The sequence below is a fragment of the Channa argus genome, chromosome 1 (assembly GCF_033026475.1).
Source record: "Channa argus isolate prfri chromosome 1, Channa argus male v1.0, whole genome shotgun sequence".
Taxonomy (NCBI): Eukaryota; Metazoa; Chordata; class Actinopteri; order Anabantiformes; family Channidae; genus Channa; species Channa argus.
The window spans coordinates 17,244,379-17,269,140 of NC_090197.1; the positions used below are offsets into that span (position 1 = coordinate 17,244,379).

Genomic DNA, 24,762 nt, shown 5'->3' on the forward strand with positions numbered 1-24,762 from the left:
GGTTCAGCACAGTAGGCTAAATTTAGTATTTGTTGCCTATAAAATATTTCATACAGGTTAACCCTTATTTTACAGGTGACTGATGAACAAATACCACGGACTGTAAAACAGTCATACAAATAGAGCACAAAACAACGACTAAAGTAGTTTCATCCGCATGAACTGATTCAAATCATCATAATCGAGCGGTGGGCACCCTGTGAACTTTAAACTAACTAACCAGGTGCAGGTGTGCGGTCATCCCATGTTATAAAACCAGTGTAGCACACGGCAGCCAATCAAAGCTGAGAGCCTCCAGAGTACCGGCTTAAAGTGTTCACAGTAAAAACCACGAGATGGCGCTGACACACTGTCTCTGAGGTCGCTGGTCCCAAGGTGCGCGACCCCCCCACCCCCCACCCCAATGGAGGCAGCGGATTTGAAACTCCAGTTAAGTCTCGCACCGTTCTCCTCCCCATCTTCTTTCACCCAGAGTAAACCCAAGCGCCAGGAGCGCATCCTCGCAGTCCTCGCCCTGTGGGGATTAGAAATCAGCTCTGTTAGGCTGTTAGCGCCAGTCCCAACGATCTCTGCAGTGTAGGGGAAGTGAGGAAAACACATAGACAAAGACAGTGAGGACAGGGGACATGGGTCCGGAGGCGGTGAGGTATCCGTGATTGTCCAGTAACGGCGGTGAAGTTCTTCTGCTCCACTCGGATCTTTTGTCCAGGTCGTTGAGGTGAGTTTTCTCACTGCAGGAGATAGGCGCATCCCGAATAGTGCATGTCTTACCCGGTACATAAGAGGTGTACATACTATTCCAATCATTTAAACATTATACATTTTCCGTGGTTTCTTGTGAATGATGGACACCAGGTGTATATTACGTGATACGGCAGTAAGATGCGTGAAAGCTGCTACATTATTTATCAATTAACAGTTTCCGTGACTTTGTCGGTCGAACTATAGTGATAAACAGACCAAAATTATTACAAGACAACAAATTATAATCCTAAAGTAATCTACAGGAAATTGTGTGATTCTTAATTTTGGAAAATACTGGAAAAGACCCTCTCAGTCAGCCTCTACATGAATTTTATTCTGCTGGAATAGGACAGGAATAAGACAACACAAGCTTTACAAGGTATGGGAGATGCTTCATTCTCCACCTCCTTCTCTCTGTTCATCTCTCCCCTCTGCTCCACTCTTACTTGTCTGCCTTTCTTCAGCTCTTTCTCCCAGTCCATTTCTCTAACCGTCCCTCTCACAACCTCTCTCTGTCTCACTCTTAATGGTTTTCCCTCTCTGTCACCTCTAATAACAACACCACACTGCTTTACTTCTGACACTCCCCTCTGTCTTTTCTCAGACCCAGCTGCTTTTTATGTGTCCACTCTTTCAGCTGAGCATGTTGCTGTCACCTGTCCTGATTGCCATTCGATAAAAGAGTGCATTACATGCTTATTTTGCTGTCTGTGGTGTAACTGGATGAGGATGTTACGTGTCTTTGTCTCATAATCAGTATGAGACAACATGTGAAGTGCAATGCATTACATTCGTTTGGCTAAATTATTTACGGCGCATTTGTCATAGTCACTCTGCACACATGCACACATGAAGGTGAGGAGATACTTACAAATATAGCTGCATATTGACACACACGGTCTCAGTCAAGGGTCATGGCACTTGAGCTTTGAGCAATGATTGATTGCCACAGTGTGGAAAAAAAAGAGCTGAAGGGCTTTGGAGTGATTTTAAGTCACCCTGCACTGCTCAGGAAGTAATCATTTCTTTTCTGGGTTTTATTTAGGATTTGTTTTGATTACACGCCAATTTTCAGATGGCAAAATTGACTTTGCTACATGGCATTTAGCCTCCCATTCTGCAATTTGCACTCTGCTCACAGTTTGTGATGGTGGCCTCTATCAGCAGTATTACACAATAATGAACAACAAGAAGACTATCAGTTTGGAGCACAGCTTTTGTTAATTCTAATTCTACTGATATAGAAACTCTTATTCTGGCTTAATCAGGGAATAACAAAAATTTGTCAAAGTAGGTGCCCCAAAACGTCCCTCCTAACCATCCTCACCAATACATTTGATATATTACATATATAGCAAATAGCTTTGGCCAAACCCCTGTTTGGAAATGTATCTGCCGAGAAGCTACTGGGATCAAGCATGAAAATTCTATGTCACATCGGGCAAAGTGCAACACATGTGACAACTGATGCTTTGCTGAAGTGTGAAGGCAGACTCTTCACTCAGCTCTCCTACAGTGGCCCCGGTTGGAGAAATTGTCCACATCCTCTGTCACTATCAGTGTCATCTGCTGTCAACCAGAACAGACAGGCATCTGCTGCTTCTCATTTACACATGCAGCAATGAAGCATCATTCGCAAGAGGCCCGTAAGAAAACACAACACTCCACCAACATACAGGTCTGCTGTATGTCACACACCTGCCTAGTGGCTCTGTTTGTGTCTATTTGCCTGTATACAGCCCATTCTGTGTGCTTAGCTAAAAATAATCACCACCAGCCAACACATGGAACATGAATTATGGAAGACAGAGAAAGAAAGAGACAGAGAGAGACATTCAGGTCAGAGTCAGACCCAGTTCCAAGAGCTTCGCTCCCTAAGGATGATACTACTCGACCGCTGCATTAATATTCAGTTTGTACCATCTACCACATCAGATCTGTGTTTATCCTTTGGTTTGGTCTAACTGGACTTTAGGCTACTTCAAGTTTTAGTCCAGTACTCATTATAAATGATGAGCTAAGAAAATGAATTACTGGAAGGTGTGTCTCTTACTGAGTCTGTTATTGTAGTGCAAAAGGAATGATGTGACATTAGGGAAATAAAAGGGTTCACTTCTATGCAAGAATTAGTGACGCCACAGTGATCAGTCACAACCTTATTACCACCTATTACCTTATTACCAACTAGTTGGTAAGGTTGCAACTGATTGCTGTATTTGACACTAAATATGATGCTACAGTCAGGAGCTGTTGTTTCACTCAAACGGGTGCAACAAAACAAAAAGTAGGGTGATGACAATGTGAGTCTGCGCCACCCCCACACAGACTAGAGGTCTAATTAAGCAGAATAATTGCAAACACTTATATGGGTGGTTGATGGATGTGTGGGACTTTTAAACCCAGAGAGGTATCCCTTGTTACTTATTAAATATTATTGCCATGTGCATGTGATATTGACGTTTTTATATACAAAAGCTCCTATGAGATTCCTTCAGCATCTCATCTCTTGAAATTAAACCTATCAGGTAGTCGAGGAATACAAGTACTCTCACCTTGAACCAATGAAAAATAACAGATAGCTAGAGGTTTAAGGTCATTTTCTTGCATAATGTACTGTAAAGTGTAATTTAAACTCAGTTTGTGATAAATAGTTCATTTCATATTTTCATAGTGAAAACGTCTGTATTGCAACTATTAGATGCATGGAAATATTCTATTTAGGGACTATGAACAAAACACTCTGAGGAAACCTGAGGAGAAACCCGGCAATTTGTTCTGGATACTCAGCAGAGTTCCCTGTATGTGTGTGTACCGGAGATTGCAGCCCAGTGCTCCGTGCGGATTATGACTTGTAAAAATAGATCTTGAGATTTAATTCTACATACCATAGTGTTCCCAGTGTTATGGTAATATATTTACAGCTTTGGTTTATGTCCCAGAAATGGTACCTTTTCATTAAAGAGCTCACGTTTGGAAAATATTTCTATCAGTTATTTTTTTCACGTTTAATTAGTAATTTGAAAGTCAGCTAAATTAACTTGTTTACTACCTCAAGACTGAGGAGGCTGATACCACTCTCAAATGTGTCCATTTAATATGACGTTTAGCTTAACTAAAACTAGTCTAGCTCTGTCCTAAAACATATGGCTGTCAACACCTAACTTATTAGGTGAAAGAACTAACCTATCATTGTTTTTACACCCGTTCCCTAACCATAACCCTTTAGTAAATATAATTTGCAAGCTTTAGAGTTGCTGCTAGGCAGATTTTGTTAATTGGGAGCATAGCTGTTTCCCCCAAACTCTTAATTACTAAGCACCAACCTGCTCTTGGCTGCTGCTTCATATTTAATGCACAGACATATTAGAGTGCTATTAATGCCCTGACTTTCTCTTATCCTGCAATGTATTAAACTATTCCTTTAAAATATCCACAGGTGTTTTCAGTACTTACAGATGTTGTGACATATTTGTTACACTGGGAAACAAGGTCTTTATTATGAACTATAAAGGTGCAGTAAGTTATTCCACCATAACAGGTGGAACAGACAAAAGCAGAGTGAGGAAGATGTCAATCAAGCTGAGTCTGCACACTCCCATACAGTGCTCTGCAATAATTAAGCAGAATAATTGAAATCAAAACAGATGTATGGCTGGTTGGTACTTGTGTAAAGCTTTTATGAGAAATTGATTTATCTCTTGTTATCTATACAATATTTTTGCTATGTGCATGTGATATTATTATTAAAGCTTTTTGAGAACTATATTCAACAGTTCTTTGCTTTAAATTAACCTGTAGTGTAGCGTTATGTTTAAAACAATTTTCTATACTTTCTATACCAAACCAATCAGTTCAGTCATTTCTTCATTACATTACTGTAAAGTGTGATTTAAATTAATTTAATGTTTAACAGTTAATTTCACATTATCATGTGGAAAAATGCCTGTGTTGCAGCAATTAGATGCTTGGCAATATTCTATATTTAGGGACCATGAACACAATATGCTCTGTGGAAACCTGAGGAGAAACATCAAACCCTGCAAAGCTCTGTGTATATGTGTCCATAAGTGCGTTTGTGTGTGCGTGTTTGTGTTTTAAATTTAAATTAAATCCAAATGGGTGTAATTCAAACACATATAAGTGCATACTTGTGCATTTTGTGTTTAAACTGTACAGCATGTGTGCAGTTGTGTGTATTAGGAACTTTCTCTGGCATTTAGTGGCTTCAGAGCCCTGACCTTGAACACTTGAACAGAGTCCTGTCTGCTTAGTCAGGTTCACAGCATCTGCTCATGTTCAAATGAACTGCGTCTACAGTATCTTTCTATATATATCTATCTATATATCAAATATGTAATTTTGGCTCTCCCCTTTCTCTTTCAGTGTGTGATTGTGTTTTCAGGATGAGTAACATATATGAGTCTGCAGAAGCCACACTGGGCTTCATCAGCTCTCCGTGCCTGACCAAAGTGGAGCTGAGAGTCGCCTGCCGGGGGATCTCAGACCGTGATGCCCTCTCAAAACCGGATCCTTGCGTGGTGCTGAAAATGCAGTCACACGGGCAATGGTTTGAGGTACTCCCATTTCTAAACATTGCAAAAACCACTGGAAGATAGGAGGAGTGTGTGCGTGCTTGTAAAGCTCCTCCAATGTATGGCCTGTAATCCGGCCTGTCATAAGCTGACAGTCTTTATTTGAATTTTGTCAGGTTCTCACAAATGTATCAGCTAATCAGCAAAATAGCATTTTGGAATTTTCATTTTAAATTCTGTCAATTTCATTGTCATGACTTTACTTATATATATATATATATATATATATACACACACACACACACACACACACACATATATATATATATAAACAATATTTTGCATACTGCAGCCCATGTCGTTACATTTCTCCGCAGTCAAAACTAGAAATTCTTCAAGCACCCCATTGAATTCCTGGCGATTGTTATGTGTAATCAAAGACCTGAGCTGTCATACAGAGATGTGATTGTGCTTCTAACCTCCTCACTCTAAACTGTGGGTTATGTTTGATTTTATAAATTATGGATACTAATTGACACAACAAGCAAGAGAAAGTATAACTTCTGTAGACTTATGTACAGATTGTGTTTATCCATCTAAATGCTTTTGTCAGCTTGTCATAAGAAAGTTTGCTGCTATTGCTTCTTTTCTCATTTTTGTTCTAAAAACAGTTTCCAGCCCCCAATCACTTCAGTGTAAAAACAATGAGCACACTGAGATTCTTTCACTGTAATCATGGGCAATCTTTTAGGCTCATTGCACACAATAGAAGGTGTCAATGAGATGGAGAAAATATCTTCCTTGAACTTACTCTTTATCACTTCAAAATGGAAAGTAAATGGCTCTCTGCTAGTAAGTGTTCCCCCTCCTCTCTGTTTACCTCTAACAGACAGCTGCTCTTTCAGGGATTCGACATAGAATCTCCTAAACATCCTTTTCCAATTGAAGCTTTGCAACTAAATAAGTATTAGCAGAACTTTATAAGAACATAGTATGAGGTAGATAAATCTAGAGAAATTAAAGAAAAACATATATGCACATCTATAATTAGCGTCTTTTATTTCTATCTGTGGGAAAGACAGAGTGTGTTGGGCGCACTGCCTTCCCTTTAAATATGTATATACACACCCACGCATACATGTACATTTTTACACATTCAGCACTACAGTGACTCAGTGTAACAGATTAACACACATGTACATAGATTCCTAAACTTCAGTCACTGACACACACTGTGCAACACACACACACACACACACACACACACACACACACACACACACACACACACACACACACACACACACACACATTCTTTTCCACAAAGACTCGAGATCAAGTGCTCAGAAAGTAGTGCAGCATTATTCTGTCTTTGGAGACTTCACAAAAGCTACTTTGTACAGCATATGTGGGGGGAATGGATGTTAGAGTGAGAGTAAAAGAGAATTTGTCTGTTTGTGTATGTGATAAGCCCCTTTTCGGGATTGTGGAAATGGACAAATGATATCACTGCCCATCGCATTCAGTTAACTGATTCACTTAATTGGATAATTGTTTAAAAAGAGTGTTTCAGCCAGTGGGCATGTGTTTGTGTGTGTTTGTGTGTGCAGTTTGTTTGTGTGTGTTGATGGGTTTATGATTCTTTTTGCTTTAATGAGATGACAATCTATTGAGGTACTGTAAGTGTCAGAAAAAGGCCAAATGTGCGTGTGTATTAATGTGTGGACAAACTTTGCTGGTGTGCTATTCATTATGTATTGGGGTGTGTGTGTGTGTGTGTGTGTGTGTGTGTGTGTGTGTGTGTGTGTGTGTGTGTGTGTGTGTGTTTGTGTGTGTGTGTATCCATGTGTGTCCCAGAGGGTTATCAACAATAAAGCAGACCCAGCCATTGCTGCAAGTCTTGGATAGGTTTTGCTGGCAGTACTGAGACAGACTTTTGTTTGGCTTTGTGTTCCTTTCTGTGTCAGGCAGTTAGTGAGAAGAAATTGTAAGATCAATGGTACAACTATAGTTGTTTCTTTGTGTAGTCAAACAGCTTGTGTGTTTTTTAACCATCAAGAAAAATCCATAATCCTAGATCTCAATTGATAAGTGTAAACGATGTGGTAATGGTCATTTGTGGCAATTACTGTTTTCTGAAAATTCAGCTGAAGGGACCAATCAAGACACAATGGCGGTGTGTGTTGAACGAAAGTCTCATACTTTACTCCCCTCAATGTAAAGTGAAATTGCCTACAATAAAATGGCATCGTTTTTATGAGCCACTGCTGTCACATAGGCAGACCCTTATCAAATAAAACCCTTTTTGGTGCAGGTGATGGCTATGCTCTGCACAGCCCCCAAAGCATTCTTGAAGACACAGGGACAGCTGACTGTTACCACCTTTACACATACACAGGTGGAAGTGTGGTTAGTAAGCTTGGGATGACTGCAAAGCCAAGTAGTAACCAGAAAATATTTTTTGAAGGGACATCTGACCTTTTCAGATGGGGAGGCCCTTTGGGAATTTGGATTTCTTGTAATATTCTGTAACATTGTAAGAGTTAATGATGTGTAGCTTTGGTTTAAAATGGAACATCAAATGTAATTGATGAGCTTTTAGAATTGCTTATTTGACAAGTAAAAATACACTGCAGTGCACTAAACTGCAGTGATGGCAAGATGGAAAAATGTAGTGAATGTAGAAGTATAGAGCAATACTGGAAAGTATTAAATATGGTGGCAGCGGCATTGATTCCAACGTCCTTGGGTGTAAGTTAAGAATATAAATGATGGCACTATTCTGCAGTTGATGATAATTGACCTTTGACTGTTAATACCCTCATGGGGGCAATGATGACGAGGGGGAAGGTTCACCTTTGGCTGAATATAGCGGACTGTGATGTCAGTAAGTTAGAAAACCCATTTCTGTAACAAGAACTAAAGGATGGATATTTGTAAGTGGGATTAAGAGGGTATGTGATAACAAACTTGATGAGGTTTCTGAAGGAAGTGCACCAGGTCCCCTGGTGACCTAGTGCCAGTGATGACAATGGCGGGAAGTTTTTTGCTTGCCTTGTACCTCACTTGTAAGTCGCTTTGGATAAAAGCGTCTGCTAAATGACTAAATGTAAATGTAAATGTAAATGTAAGTTAACCAAGTGAGACGAGAGTAGCGAACAGAGTAGCTGGCAACCCAGCGCCAGTAATGGAAATTGCAGGGTGTTACTGAAGTGAGGCGTGAATAGTTAAATGAAGAATAGCCTGGAATTCAGGTGACTGTAGCAGGAAGCTGAGAGTGCAGAAACGCCATGTGAGTAACTAGTAACTTGCTACTAAGGGGCTACCTGGCAACACATGCCTGTAATAGTTAAAAGTCACTAAAGTTAGGTAAAAATGACTATATGACTGATTCCAAACACAGCTCTGGCAACTGAGATAATGATAAGTTACAAATGGTGGTGAGAGTAGATCATTTTTTTTATTCATTTATGTTCGCAAGATCATTGAATTTAAACTAGAATAGCAGAATAGGTGCAGTAGAATAGGAGCTAAACAGAAATGACATGCAGGGGCTGCTAACATGAGGTGATTAACTGGCAATCCAGTGCCAGTAACAGAAGGAAAAAACAGAGAGAACCTATTGTCAACCTGGTAGTGGTTAAATGAAAGTCAAATGGTAGAACAAGTATCTCAGGGTGGTGAGGGAAATTAGAGTAGCTGCAGTGAGGGATGTGTGCTGGTAGAATAGAAACTTCCGTCTTGACTAAAAATGTGGTATTGCATGAAATAAGTGTGATATGAATAAAAGCAGAAGATTTCTTTCTGCCTTAACAGTTACAGTGCGTTGTTGGAGAGTAGACTAATTGGCAAACCAGTTATTCTCACAACCTTTGATTTAAACACAGTAAGAATCTGGCATCTAAGTGCAAATTGTGTAAATAGATTTATCAGGGAAGGGAATGGTTGTTTAGGCAATTGAAGGATATTGGGACCGTCACAGTAACTATTTGTTATCAATGCACAAGACTGAAAACCACAACTCTGAATGCAGTGTAACTTAGTTAAGCTCAGCTTTTATGATTTCGCCTGCTTCAGTCGATAAAAGGCATGCAGTGGAAGTTCAGACTGCAGAAGATGTGGTGCCTCAGTGGCTCCTCAGTATACACAGGGTTCTGCTCCACACTTGAGCTTAAACATTATCCATTAAAAACACAACATAAATGTAAATTTCAAGAAATAAATGAGCCAAATATAATCAAAACCATAAAATTGAAAGATTCACAAATACATTTTTAAGTTTGTATTTTGACCTGTGTTTGCAGGTGGACCGTACTGAGGTGATCCGCAGCAGCAGCAGCCCAGTTTTCTCCAAGATCTTCTTGGTGGATTACTACTTTGAAGAGGTCCAGAGGCTTCGCTTTGAACTTCATGACATCAGCTCTGGCAACAATGGTCTCCGTGATGCTGACTTCCTGGGATCAATGGAGTGCACCTTAGGACAGGTCAGTGCATTCCTGTCTTTAATGGAATTAAGTATGAACCAGATTCTTTATCACTTTTTACAAAGTTTGGTGTTACTGTCTCGCTAAGCTATATACAAAACAATGCAGTAAAACAAGCATGATTGAATACAAAACAGCATACAGTACATATGAAGTTTATACATTTTAGGTGCACAAGAGTGCAGTTATGCACAACCAGCAAATTTCATTTAACCGGCATATCACATACAGCTAGGGAGATGTTTACCAATGAACGTCTGTGTCAGACCTACGCGTGTATGAATGCAGCTGACATGCTTTTATTGTAAGAATTACAGCCTGGAATAAGCAGAATTAGTAAAGTTCATTGGGCTTGTTGGGATGTATCAGGTAATATGTACTTCAATTAGTGGGAGAGAGAAGTTTAAGATTAGGGAGACAAACGTTGGTGGAATCCTAATGTGATCTTTTCGCTTGAGGTCAGGTACGCTCACTATCTCTGTTTTCACTCTACACTCAACATTTTTGTTGTCCTTCAGTCCAGAGTTACATAAAGCCCTGAGGGTGTGTATACATGTAACCCTGTTGGTAACTTAAAAGTGTTGTTGCCTCTCAGTGATGTGTAGTTGCAATCAATATTCAAAGATTAGCTTTATTTACATGCTCCACTTAATATCCAAGAGCATTCAAAATAAATTTGTAATTGCAGTAGTACTCATTAGCAAGTTGAGTTAAGAGTTAATTTGATTTCAGGGAATTGCCAACTAATGTCATAAATGGGATGGAAGCTCCAGTCTGCAACAGAGGAAAATAAATGTGCTTGTTCCCACTAGAATCCTTATTGTCAGAGATGCTATCAGCAACATAAAGCTTGTGGATTTACAATAGTTGGAAGAACAGAGATAAGTGACATGGAAAGTCAGATGCTGCCAGCTTTTAGTCTGGGTGTGAACAACATTCTGGATGCCACTGTCTATTCAGGGTTTTTTTTAACAATTATATATATCACTGCAGTATGAAAGGATGTTAATGGAAACTAATATGATTATAGACAGACTTTTGTTTTGAGTCAGTGACTTAGTATTAATTAATATTGTAATAAAGCATATATCTGATTATACATGAGATTCTGTGCAGATTTACTGTACCTAACATAGCTATAATCAATATTTTTATAATAACAATAGATTACATACTTTGAAAGGATTGAGTTGTTTATCACATGACTCTGCAGCTTCCCTCAGTTCCTTTTCAGTCATCAGCATTGTTTTGTTAAGCAGCTAGCAGGTGTTTTCAGTAAAAAAATATCTAAATACCCACTGTACGCTACATGTGTACGCAGACATGTAATTATGTTTCAATACCCTCAATACAAAATAAATATTAAAGTCACAGTGTGCAGCATCCAACAATTATCTTAACTGCTTATCTTTTTCAGTGGGCTGGAGCGTATCTGTCAGTGGACCAGAGGCAGGGTACACCCTGGAAAGGCCCAGTGTGCAACATTTTTCACATATTGTTTTAATAGAAATGCGTTCTAACATGTGCTTCTGACCAGTCAGAGAGAGCAGCAATTTCTTTTTGATTAGTAAGTTTATGAGCATTGTTATTTTTTGTAATTTTATAACTATGACTGCCCGAATGGCTGTGGATAGCCTGGTAAATTGTAATAAGCGAGGTAAAGCTGTTTCAGAGCAGGGAGAGGGAGAGCTGGGCAGAGTAAAGAGGACTGATTCCGATTCTCATGTAAGAACTTGCTAGTACTGTGAATGGATACCCAGTGGATCTCACGGACCCCCTTTTTTAAACATGAGTGGTCACATATACCAGTGCAAAACTGTGATTGATAAGAATGTCCCTTATTTCACAGGTGTTGCTAACCCTAACCCAGATCAAATCAACAATACACAGAAAATTACATTTGACATAATGTAAAAAAGGTAACTCCACCTTGCTGCTTTAGGTCTGCCAGATGTCTAAGTAGGCAGTTGTATGCTAACTGTATGGATGAGGAATGCTTGGTAACAACAGGGCTACAGGAACCGACAGGGCAAACTGTCCCTCTGAAGAGAAACACTGGAACATGTACACTGATCTTTTGGATTTTGTGTTTCTGTTGGTTTCAGATTGTCTCACAGAGGAAATTGATCAAAGCTCTTCTCAAACAGGGAAACACTTCTGGAAAGTCTTCCATTACGGTATGACTCTGCCCAACACAGCTACACACAGACACACACACACACACACACGCACACACAGAGACACACACACACACACACAAACCACCTCTTGCACTGAGGCACTCTAGAGATAATTAATTTGATGATGTTGCCCGTTGAATCTGTTCTGTCCTCATTTCCATCTCATTTTGTCTCATCATCTTCTTCCACCTCTCTGCCCGTCTCTCTCCGTCTTCACCTCTCGCTCTTCCTCTTCACACTCTCTCGCCTCCCGTAAAGGTGACAGCTGAGGAGTTGTCTGGTAATGACGATTATGTTGAACTCTCCTTCAGTGCTCGTAAGCTAGACGACAAGGTTTGTGCAATTGCTCTTTCAAATATGTTGATATTTTGTGTTTTTTTCTATTTAGCGATATGGGTTTGTATGTGTGTGTGCTCAGGCAGATGTGTGTGTGTGGGCTGGGGGGTGGTGGTGAAGGTTTTGGTGATGTAGCAACTCACACAAGTAGAATCTGACATACAAAGAGGTCTACTGAGATATGTGGGCATCACTCCTCTGATAACCACTTACCATCTGCCCCACGCCACCACATTCAAAGATAAGTATATTAATTTTCAGCCTCCACGTGCACGCACATGTGCACGGCCACGGATGACTAACAAGTTGTGCCTTAGGGAAAAGAGGGAAGAGCGCGGGTGGGATGGATAAATTAGAAAGAACAGGAAAGGAAGAAACAAGGAAGAAAGGGAGTAAAAAGGGTTGAAATAATGATTAGTTAATGTATAAATGATTTATGATGATCAAAGGGAGCTCTGAGGCAGTGTCTTACAGTACATGTGTGTTTTCCCTCTGAAGGATTTCTTCAGCAAGTCAGACCCTTTCCTGGAGATTTTCAGAATAAATGATGATGGGACTGAGTCCCTCGTGCACAGAACAGAGGTAATTGCATTCACACAAACTTATAATATATATATAGACTCTTTCACAACTAATTCATCTGTGATTAACTGCGATTGTTGTGTGATCCATATGCGCAGACAGTCATGAACAACTTAAGCCCAGTTTGGAAATCTTTCAAAGTTTCCTTGAACACGCTCTGCAGTGGTGACCATGACAGGGAACTAAAGGTGAGTCTGCAACTCTAACTATCTGGAAATAATCACAGCATCATTCTGTTTAACCATAAACATAATCCACTCAACTGAAACTCAGCAGGCACGTGGATGGGGTGGGATGCAAGGAGTCAAAGCTGCCCCTCTTAACATTAAGTAGCCCTCCAGGGTCTTTGCTATTTTCTCAATATAACTGATGCCTCAACTCTCTTGGTGTACTAAAAACAAATTGATGTCACTATTTCACCATAATTATTTTTTAAATATGAGATTTTTTTCCAACATTTTATTTATAGCCCCATGTGTGAAAAGCTAAGCAAACCATCAAGCAAAGATGCCTTTTTAATTATTTTTGTCAAGGTAAAAATAAAACAGCACTAGGTTATATCAGTAGCATCATATTTACAATTTACAACGCTGAATGTGAACACAGCCTGTTTACTGTCTACTAAGATCTCAGTAAAACAGTACCCAGTGTCACATCAAAAATGTACACTACTTAGGCATATTGGCCTTTGCCCACATAGCGCAAGTGTAAGAAATAAATGTAACAATATTTAAATTTTCAGTGGAAAAAATATTTCAATAATAAGCTTTTGACATTAAAATGCACTTTACTTATATAATCTATGTTCAGTGAATGTATACAATGTTTGGTCTATTATTTATTACGGCTTCTGTGCAGAGTTTGCATGTAAGACTGGCGACCTGACTATGTTGAACCCTCCCTCTCGTCCAATGACAGCTGGGATAGGCTCCAGTCCCCTTAGACCCTGAACAGGATAAACAGTTACACATAATAGACGGCTGGATGTTGTGATCACAATTAAGCAAGTGTCTGAACACCTAGCAGCCATGTTTGATCAACTGGTAAATAAGTGTGTGAATTTTTAAATGCAGTAAATGGCAAAGAGTGTCATGATGTTAGAATAACCCTAACCCTAAAACACTGAACAGACATCCAAAATATTCCGGTATAGCCTATATATACACTCTGATAAAATAAATGAAAAATTTGATATTTCATATTAGAGGGACTTTCATGCTAGAGGTATCTCCAGGTGGTGTTGCAATACATAGCTGTCCAAGATAGCAGAGTGTTGCATTACTAAAGTCCTCTGGCAAAATAACTAATAAACCAAACATCCTATACATTCACTGAAGATTGAAAGATTTTGAAAATGAAAAAATTTTATTACAACTAATTTTAAAGTCATACATATATTAAAATATTGCCTGTTCCACTAATAATGTAAGTAATGTCAACCATTTTCTTTTGTTTTTGCTGCTAAAAAGCATACTAGCTATATAGTCATATGCGCAGGCCAATAGAAAAGATAAGGCAACAAAAATTATCTCACAATTTTACCACCCACATTTTGTGAAACAGCAGTACATTTTGTGTTGTGGAACAATGTAGCTATTGTACATTTTGATGTGAGACAGGGTTGCCAAATTTTAAATTTGAGCCCCTGCCCTTGAGAAATTCTTTGCACGTCTTCAAACTCTGTGTGGCAAAACGTTAGCCACAGTTCCCTGTATTATTAAAGTTACCTCACTGAGGCACAATACAGAGAGGTGAGGCAAGGCATCACCTGAAGGCCTGCAGATGTTTTCTAGCAGGGTGTTCAGCTTTTTTGTGCAGCATACAAATGATGAGATTTGTAAAACATAAGCATTGTACAAGTGCCACATATGATCAAGTACTGTATAATCAACTGGCAGCCTCAGCAATTTATTTCTTTTGTCTCTTCTGTGTCCACAGTTGAGTTCAGGTCATGTACTGTTACTTAAACTCAGTGGTTGTCTTAAACTCTCACCATTACTTGCCAGACTAAATTTGTGAGTGCGTGTGTGCACTTGTGTATGTGCAAATGTGTGAAAGTGGTGGCCGCACATCACTTCTGAACAGTTATTCTTGTCATGAATAAACATGAGCTTGTTCATTAAATATTCAAAGGCATCTTAACTCTGCATGGCCCCTGACAGCAGGAGAAAGGGCTCACACCCTTGCACGCCAATGTCTATGGTTTCCAGGGCTACCTGTTTGAACCATCAGAGCTATAGTGAAAAATGGCACGGCAGAGATTTTAATTCAGACCAGTGCTTCCCTTTCACCCGGCTCTTAACTGACCAATGCATAAATGCATAACCTTCCTCTGCAGTATCTGACTGTCTCTCCCTTTGTATTTCTCCCTATCCATTTCTTTACCTCTGTACTGCTCTTTTCGTCCCTCTGTGATGGCTTCTCTTTCTCTCCAGGTGACAGTTAGTATTCAGTGAATGGAACAGAGGGTCTCCATTTTTTCATTACGCTCTCCCATAGCTCTCAACAACTTCAAGTGAAAGCAGGGCTGCAAAAGTGTGCACTCACTCCCTTATGCACAAAATTACTGTCAAAAACATAGAGTGCACGAATGATCACACACAGAGACAAAAAAGACACGCACATACACAAACACACAGAAACACATACTTCAAGTGCAGGCACTTTGAGGCTTAAGTGGGACACACGAAATGAGGGGATTACATCCATTTGCATTTAGTCAAGAACTGTTGGATTGGTTCTGATCACTAGTTATCAGGGTGACCTCAGACAAGGAGGTCATAAAGCTCTACCGCGAAATGAGTCATTGAAAGCAATTACATCTATGTTAAAGATAGAAGCATTTCTCTGTGTGTGTCTTACCATGTCTCTATTGACCATGTTATTAAGTATTATTGATTGTACCAACTGTGCCAGAAAGCTGCGATATTACCTTTTGTCATCATTTTGAAATTACAGGATTGTTTCTTTATGATGCGCTAAGCTTCAGCCCACTGACCCTTGCATTTCACCAGTGATTGAGGCCATTTATCTTGTCTAGTAGGTCCTTAGAGAGAAACAAACTAATATGCCTTAACACGCACACACACATACGTGCACACAAAGCTGTCTCTTAATTCGAGTCCCTCTCAGCATCCTTAGATTAATATTTCACCGCTCCATTGCCCCCCCACTAACACAGCCTTATCAATCATTCAGCATGGCATTTCCCTGCGTGCCTGTGAGTGCATGTGTTTGTGTGCATTTAGGTGACAGTTTTGCAGCTGAGTTCCAGGTGAATGAATGTATGCACTTGTGTCTCTTTGTGTCTATTCCAGTGCACAGTTTGGGACTGGGACTCTAATGGGAAACATGATTTTATTGGAGAGTTTCAGACTACCTTTAAGGAGGTGAGGGCAGAGCAGGAGGGAAAACAGGTGAGCATATGAACACAAATTATGCTTCTTTTAGTGAGTAATCAAACCCAAAGTCACTCCACCAACATTAAAATGAGTGTGTGTGTTTTTTAGATACAGTGGGAGTGCATCAACCCTAAATATCAGATGAAGAAGAAGAACTATAGAAATTCTGGTGTTGTCATTCTCAACCACTGTAAGGTGATGCAATGCAATTTCAGTCTTGTATCCATGTACTCTGTACTGTTTGTATGTAAGCTTCTATAAATTTAGCAGTGGTTAACTAAACTTTACACATTAATTTATCCGTGTCATTTAAAATGTCAGATATTAGTGAAAAATGGTCACTACACATTTTCAGATTTTTTAACATGCCTAGTGTACACAGGCCTAGGGGCCAAAGAGGTCAATGGACCAATGGGCCAGAGCCTCTAAAGCAACTGTTCGCATTTCTTTTTTGTGACAGCTCAATTAAGATAATAAATTATCAAAAACAAGGTGCACAACAACCACAAAAATGCAAAATTGCCCAAAAATGATGAACAACAACCGAAACGGCCCAAAAACAGACTCAAAACATCTAAAATGCACAATACAGAAACACATGAAATTACTCTAATAAGACAGGAAATTACAATAAAACTAATTAACAGAAGTAAAATGACCATGAACATGTACAGCCACAAAACAACCAAAATGAGATGGGGGGGGGGGGTCTATGCCTGGTCTGTGCACAGTGGCCTTTTTTCTCATGATTTATCCATGTATTTCTCAGTATTAAAGGTGGAATCTTCAAATTGCCTGTTTTGTACAAACAACTGTCCAACACCCAATGATGTAACAATACAATGACTTAAAACAGAGAATAGATGCACATGACACATTTAGAACAAGTTTTTTTTTCCATTATTGCTTGATAAATTGACCTTATTTGCTTTCTAATTATTAATTACAGACTGGCCTCAGCTACACTACGTCCAACTGTAGGGGCAATGGACAATAAAGATCTTTTTACATTCAGTGAGCCATTCATTGCACTGTCTAAATTTCCATATTTCTCCTGACAGGTTATCAAAATGTATTCCTTCCTGGATTACATCATGGGAGGCTGCCAAATTCAGTTCACAGTAGGTTCTCTCCTCAATATTTACAGCATCTTGTCATTGCTTGCCCGTACCCATTGATGCAGTTTGAATGTCTGTGTGTGTCTCTGTCCCAGGTGGCAATAGACTTCACAGCATCAAACGGGGATCCCAGAAACAGCTGCTCGCTCCACTACATCCACCCCTACCAGCCAAATGAGTATCTCAAAGCACTGGTGGCAGTAGGGGAGATTTGCCAAGACTATGACAGGTAGAGATCGCTCCATCAATCATCATTTACTTAAGGCTGACACACACACAGATTAGATTTTCCCTCTGACAACTACACCCTTTGAAGGAAGTCTGCATAATGGGATTTCTATGTGCTTTTATGTAAAAACTTTCAAGTTTGTGTCCATCATTTGTCTTTCCCTTTGTGCCATACTCCATCTTTCTTAATTAATCATGTCTTTCTCTGTTTCTCCAGTGATAAAATGTTCCCAGCGTTTGGTTTTGGAGCACTGATACCGCCTGACTTTAAGGTAAGATATTTGGAATGAGTGTGTTTTTGCAGTGGCAGAGGGACTACTTTCTTTAGATTTAGATTTTTAGATATCTTTTTGGAGGCACAGCTTGCTTTTGATCAACATGAAAGAAGAAGGCATCTGTCAACCTGTAAATTGGAGTGAACATGTTATGCTGAGGGTTTTCCACAGCAGTAAAAGGCCCTGTGTTCTCTGCTCCAAATGAAGGTTTCACACGATTTCGCAGTGAACTTTGATGAGGACAATCCTGAATGTGCTGGTGAGCTCAAACACACACACACACACACACACACACACACAAACCTTACTTATGCAGAGTTTTTGACTCAAAAAATCATTCACATGGACATTCATACCTCTCCCTTGCTGTCAGTCCCATATTTCTGCCTTTATATATGTCCCCACCCTCTGTTGCTGCTGCTCACACACAAACACACAGACACACGGGGATGTACACACACTTAAATACACTCACATGCAGCTGAGAGATTTGTCACAATGCTGCAGGAAGTATTTCAGTCTCTAAGATACAGAGAAAAACAACACTAATCTGTATGTGTGAAATGGGCTTCTGCGCTTTTCTCCCCACATAGCTGTGTCCCCGTTGCGAAGGTGTGTGTGTCGTCTCATGTTTGTGTGAAATTTAAGAGAATGCTTTTTGAAAAATCACCTTGAAGTGCAATCACATGCGCGGAGTTGGATTTATTTTAGCAGTTACTTTAGCAAGTACAAGAGCTTTGACTTGGCAAGGTCAGTGGAGTGCAATATACACACAGGTAGAGAGGAGGACAAATACACAAGAAGCAAAAGTTTCTGGATGGCTGTATGTGTGTGTTGCAGGGATCCAAGGTGTGGTAGAGGCCTACCAGAACTGTCTTCCTAAGATTCAGCTGTACGGGCCCACTAACATTGCCCCAATCATCCAGAAAGTAGCCTCGTCTGCCTCTGAGGAGATGCACACAAAAGAGGCTATGGTGAGAGAAAGACGATTGAAATGAAACAATTAAAAAAGAATGTCTTGTTATGACTGTTCTTGTTTGGACTGGCACACAGGAAGGCAAAAGAAAGACAAATGGCAATGACAAGACAAAAAGGGAGACATCAGAGGAGCTAAACGATGGGGCAAAGAACAGCAAAAACAGATGAATTGAAAAGAGGGCAGAAGTGATTGATATTAATTCAATTCAAGCCATAAGTTTTACAGTGCAAATTCTTTTCTGCTTTAATGCCTCCCACTTCTCCACAGCCCTCTAGTGAATTAGAATGACTTTTATTCAAATTAGTCCCTGAGAAGAAGTCACATTTAAAACATAAAATTCATCAAACATCTGTTCCTTCCTCCTACTGTACATCCTCCTTCCCCTTCACCCACTAATTTCTCCCCTCCCACCGCTATCACATCCATCAGGAATATTTCATCCTGCTGATCCTGACAGACGGCGTCATCACCGACATGGCAGACACACGTGAGGCCATCGTGCATGCCTCTCACCTGCCAATGTCCGTCATTATTGTCGGCGTGGGAAACGCAGACTTCACAGACATGCAGATATTGGACGGGGACGATGGGATCCTGCGTTCACCCAAGGGCGAGCCGGTCCTCCGTGACATTGTCCAGTTTGTTCCCTTTAAGGATTTCAAACATGTGAGTGGGGAAATATGATAAGGAAGTCTTTAATAAATGCATCTAGTCAGAAAATGCAACAAACTCCCTATCAGGAGATGCTGACATGAGGCACTATATAAGAAGGCTTATAACATATTTTTGCTGTAGATGTTATTTCAGCTGTTTTTGTACTTTGGTTACTTCCTCACACTAAAGCTTCCTGAAGCAAGATAACAACATTAAAGAGCATAAGAAATGTTGGGAGTATCAATGGAGGCTTATCTAGTCATGAATTGTTAAGGAATTTCATATCAGGAACATAAAGTACAAAAACGACCAGATAAATAGGGCTAAACATTGCTTTGTACTATATCAATGGGCGGCTGTAGCTCAGTTGGTAAAGGCAGTCGTCCACAGGGCCAGAGGGTAAGTGGTTCGATCCCCGGTCCAACGATTGCTGTGGCGACCCTGAACTCACGGGATAACCCAAAAGGACCAAAAGAAAAGAAAAATTGCTTTGTATTATATCAGTACTGATGTTAATAGAGTACCTGAGGTTCTGCACTGATCTGATCTCAAACACTAGTATTTACTTTTGCTTTTTTTTTTCACTATTAACCAGAAAAGTTAGGCTTTATTGCAGCAACGGGCAAATTTCAGTCCAAGAATCAAATCTTGCCCTCAAGCTAAAAGTTGCAGCCCTACGACTTTGCCCCTTTTTTTATAGTTTACTACATGAATAATAATAAACTCACTGAAAGAATTAGACACATTAAAATATAAATCCACTTTCTAGCTAACTTTTTAACTAGAAACATTTAAATCAAAAGTTCAAAGGCAATGAAATGCCCTCTTGTTCAAAGCATTACACTCAAGGATTTGTTGTTATGACTAATGCATACCATATGCAATACAATTTCATTTTTAAAATTAATTAATATAAAAATTCAGAGAAAATACTGTTTGTGAAATTGTGTAATTAAAGTGTAAGTAAAGACAGAGAAAAGAAACAGCAAGCATGTGATTACAATAACCAAATTAACGCTCTATACTTAGTGTTTTGTCATTATCTAAAAAGTATAGATTCAATATTCAGCGCATTTTTAAAGTTAAGAAGAGTAAATCTTTTTCTTTTTACAAACAGCTCCGCTTTAAGTAAATAGGCAGCAGCATTTGAAACATCATATGTGTACGTTGTGTGGGTGGTAAGAAGTGCTGTGTTCCGCGGGTAGTGAGGATGAGTGTGTGGGTGTAATATGCTTAGTGTGCTCGTCAAAACACATCAGTTATCTACACACAGCATGTGTGTGTATGTCTGTGTGTTTGTGTGTGTCTCTGGTGGCATGATTTTTTTTCCTGGCTTTTGACAGGGTCTGTTTGACTTGGTCTGTTATGGTGAGTTTGGTCTATGACAGGTTGAAAAAAAAACTAACCAATTACTAAACAGGAAGAGAGAAGGAGGGGGTCTGGAAATGTAGGAAGGAGTAGAAACATATTGTATACCAAAAACTACATAGTTAGAGAGACAGGCAAAGAGGTGAAGTGACAAATAATGTCAATTCAAATGAACAGATGAGAAAACAGAAGAGAAAGGTGGAGGGAGAGAGACAGTTTCTTGAGTTGTTGGTGGTGGAAGTGGGGTCAACAGAATACTGGAGCTAAAGACAAAAGGGAGCGAGGGAGTGTGTGACAGAGGTGGAAAGGTGATTTTCTGCTCTGTCGTTTCTTTTCAGAAGGGATTAGCAGGACAGAGCTGCTGTGTGACAGGCAGAGCGAGGGATAACAGGTAGATAGGAGCAGAGGAGGGAGACCAGGAGGGAGGGCGGAAATGAGAGGAGGAGGAGGTTGGGGGTGGGTGCACTTTGATGATGCATTGTCTTGGGGAATTATGTGAGACGGAGTACGACAGAGTTTCTGACTGTGAGGATACTGAAGTGTGTGTGGTATGGAAATGTGTGTGCGCATGGAGACAAGTGGCTGGCCTGTGTTTGTGTGTGTGTGTTTGTGTGTGTGTGTGTGTGTGTGTGTGTGTGTGTGTGTGTGTGTGTGTGTGCGTGCGTGTGTGAATTGGATTAAGTTTTGGATTTAGTATTTTTGATTTAGTGAATGTTTATTGAATGTTTCATGTTTCTTCTGCACATTTTAAACAAATAGTTTTAGCTTAATTCATATATATCTGTATAATTTATGTCTTTAGTACAGTCATTATATCTGATCTTATATCTATCTAGCCTTTAACTAGGATAAACTGCAAAGATAGAACAGTCTAATTTTACAACATGTGCCCTGGTGACAAATGACTCCAATTAATGTTGTCAAGAAAAGAATTAATCCACTGAGGCGTTGTAGTTTAGTTTAGAGGTTTCCTACATAATCTGTCATTTTTTTACATGCAGTGCCCCCCTACTGATACACATTCCATTGAACGTGTTTCTTGAGTCTTAAGTTATCACATACCTTTTGATATGCCAACATATCTTTGAATTAATTTACAAACAGGAACAAACACTGCACCTTTTTAATTTGCTTATGAAGCATCTGCACAAAGGTAAAATGTTCATTAAACATTTGCATCTTAAAAATATAAGTGAAAACAGTGCCTTTTTTCATATTGTTTAATGAATAAACAGTGTGATTTAATGCATCTAGATAGCATCTAGACTATTGTACTAGAGGACAAAAAAGTGAAGTTAGATATGATTTGAGGTCTCCAAAGGAGCCTGTCTGTTCACATCAGTCTCACTGATTTAGAACTTTGACAGTATCAGGTTCAACAGTATATTCTGATACCCAAATATCATGAATGGCTGCATGCATGTATTTGTATATGTAGTTGTGACCCTCTTGTCTCTCTCTCTCTCTCTCTCTCTTTCTCTCTCTCTCTCTCTCTTTCTCTCTCTCTCTGTATCTGTATCTGTATTTTCAGGCCTCCCCAGCTGCCCTTGCTAAGAGTGTTTTGGCAGAAGTTCCTAACCAGGTGGTGGATTACTACAATGCAAAAGGCATCAAACCCAAGTGTATGTCGGACTACGAGTCCATGAGAGCCTTTAGCCCCTGACAACAAACCACATGCACATGTACACTATAATACACACACATATATATGTCATATATATATAAATATATAAACATCCATCTACTGTATACTACTGTAACACATGCAAAAGCACAAACACACATACACATAAACATACACATAACCATTTTACATACTGTATTACATGCAGTAGTCTAGCTCAGAGAATTAGCTTGTTCTGGTGAAACAAATTGAACTACTCCATTGATGACTATTGCATGTTTGGGCACAATGGCTCTCACCTGGGAAATTATTACTATCTATTGTATATTTGAAAGATGTTAATAGAAATAAGAGCAGTCTTCTGAACCAGCATGCAGACTCAGAATATAGCCCACCCAAAGAAATGACAGCCCTACCTTATTTAGATAACTAGCAAGTAAATAGACAAAATAATATGAGTCGAAAAGCCAAAATATGTGATTGCACAGCTTGAAATGCTTAGAATTAGCATTGCAAATGTTATTTACGGGAACGGTAACTTCCCCGTTAGTGTACTGCATAAATGCATGCATAATTCAGCTGCTGCTAATATCCAATCTCTAGATGCTGCTTGCTAGTTATAAAATAAAGTACCTCTGTCATTCGAGTGACATTCTGCGTTGTCTTGGGTGTTTTGGGGTTCTTTTATACAGAATTGTTTCAGATTTTATTAAATGGAAGCAAACAAATAATTGTAATAATTTCTTAATATCCTTCTTACATTGTAAAGAGTCGTGAGAGGATAGAAAAGTGTGTGTGGTAGAAACTCATCTGTGAGATAAAGGTTTTTTTTTCTGTATTCTGCATGGTAATTATAATAAAGAAAATTTGGTTTTCTCACTTGGGTTTGAGTTCATGTTTGTGTACATGTGTTTACGTGTTTTACTATTCTATTTCACATGAATACTTTGCTTTTGGTAAAGGTGAGGATTAAAATTAAGAATGGGCATATTTGTGATTTTATAGGAATTGAAATAATTTAACAACATCTATGTCTCTGTCACTGACAGCTCTGTCTTGGTGTTGAATGAATCACTACTCAATGATACTTAAAACTGACACACATGCCACACAAACTATGCTGTCGGACACCTTCATCCACAACATCTCTGTGTCTATCTCACTCAGACATGAGTGGAAGAATAAATTGTTTCACTAATCCCTATACAGTTCAGTAGGGCAAACCAAAGTTGGGGTGTCCTGAGAGTACACTCCATGCGTGCCTCAGTCTCCAGCAGTCAGATCAGTATTCAGCGCATGAGTCTCTTGATATCAAAAGAGTTCTACTGAGCAAAACTGGGGTTCAGTTTTATAAAGGCTGTACGAAACCACTTAAAATAAGCAAAAATCCTGATCTCTTCTATGGCTCATCAGGTAGAGGAGGTCTCCACCAATCCCAGGGTTATTGGTTCAATTCCCTCCTCCTCCTGTCAAGTGTGGAAGTGTCCTTGAGCAAGACACTGAACCCAACCCTTAGTTGCTTTCAGTGACTGCACCTCCCCAATCTGTGAGTGTAACGAGTGAATGAGAGGTAGTGCAAAGTGCTTTGGGTACAAATAAGTTAGAAATTCACTACATATAAGTGCAAGGCCAAGGACCATTTAACATTCTAAAACATGATACATTCTCTAAAGTTATAGGTTACTTACACTTGCCTTATTATATTACATGAGACATAAGGCAATATTAGTAATACTGGTAAGGTTATAAAATGAATAACTATTGCAACAGTACATCATTGCTAGGTTAAAGCTAAGCTGTCTCACCACAGTCTAAACCAAGCTCATGTTCCTTTTGTTTAACCCAGTCACACATTTTCCTCAAGTAGCAATCTATACAATATATGAGGGAATATACACAGGGGGCTGGAGCCTATCCCAGCACCCTGGGCAGGTCTCCAGACTATTTCAGGGCCAACACAGAGAGGCATACATAGACAGACAACCATTCACTCACATTCACATTCACACTTGGGTTAGGATTGGGTGTGGACTGTGACAGGAAACCCCTGCACGGGGAGAACTTGCAAACGCCACACAAAAAAGGCTGCAGACGGGATGCGAACCCACGACCTTCTAGCGCCAACCACTCCATCACCGTGCTGCCCTCTATCAAAACTGATAAACATGAAAGATTCTGATACATGAACATGAAAATTAACCTGAACATGAAAGCTAAGGAACAACTGCTGACTTGATCTCAGGTGAAACTCTAAAGT

General features: G+C 39.5%; 1 protein-coding gene across 1 annotated transcript; it reads left to right on the plus strand.

Annotated features, from left to right (window-relative positions):
- Positions 1 to 416: 416 nt before the first annotated feature.
- Positions 417 to 23,384, plus strand: cpne4b (copine IVb). Its single transcript, XM_067503109.1, has 16 exons — positions 417 to 718; positions 5,128 to 5,318; positions 9,581 to 9,760; positions 11,866 to 11,937; positions 12,199 to 12,273; positions 12,775 to 12,858; positions 12,957 to 13,046; positions 16,176 to 16,274; positions 16,368 to 16,454; positions 17,321 to 17,380; positions 17,473 to 17,606; positions 17,823 to 17,877; positions 18,088 to 18,139; positions 18,721 to 18,854; positions 19,289 to 19,525; positions 22,413 to 23,384. Exons 2-16 carry the CDS (start codon positions 5,148 to 5,150, stop codon positions 22,542 to 22,544), a joined length of 1,662 nt encoding a protein of 553 aa, XP_067359210.1. The 5' UTR covers positions 417 to 718; positions 5,128 to 5,147; the 3' UTR covers positions 22,545 to 23,384.
- The last annotated feature ends 1,378 nt before the right edge of the window (positions 23,385 to 24,762 follow it).

Coding starts and splice junctions, on each gene's coding strand:
- cpne4b (XM_067503109.1), top strand. CDS start 5,148: ATGAGTAACATATATGAGTCTGCAGAAGCCACACTGGGCTTCATCAGC. Junction 16,455..17,320: donor TCATTCTCAACCACTGTAAG/GTGATGCAATGC, acceptor TTCTCCTGACAG/GTTATCAAAATGTATTCCTT. Junction 18,140..18,720: donor GGACAATCCTGAATGTGCTG/GTGAGCTCAAAC, acceptor TGTGTGTTGCAG/GGATCCAAGGTGTGGTAGAG.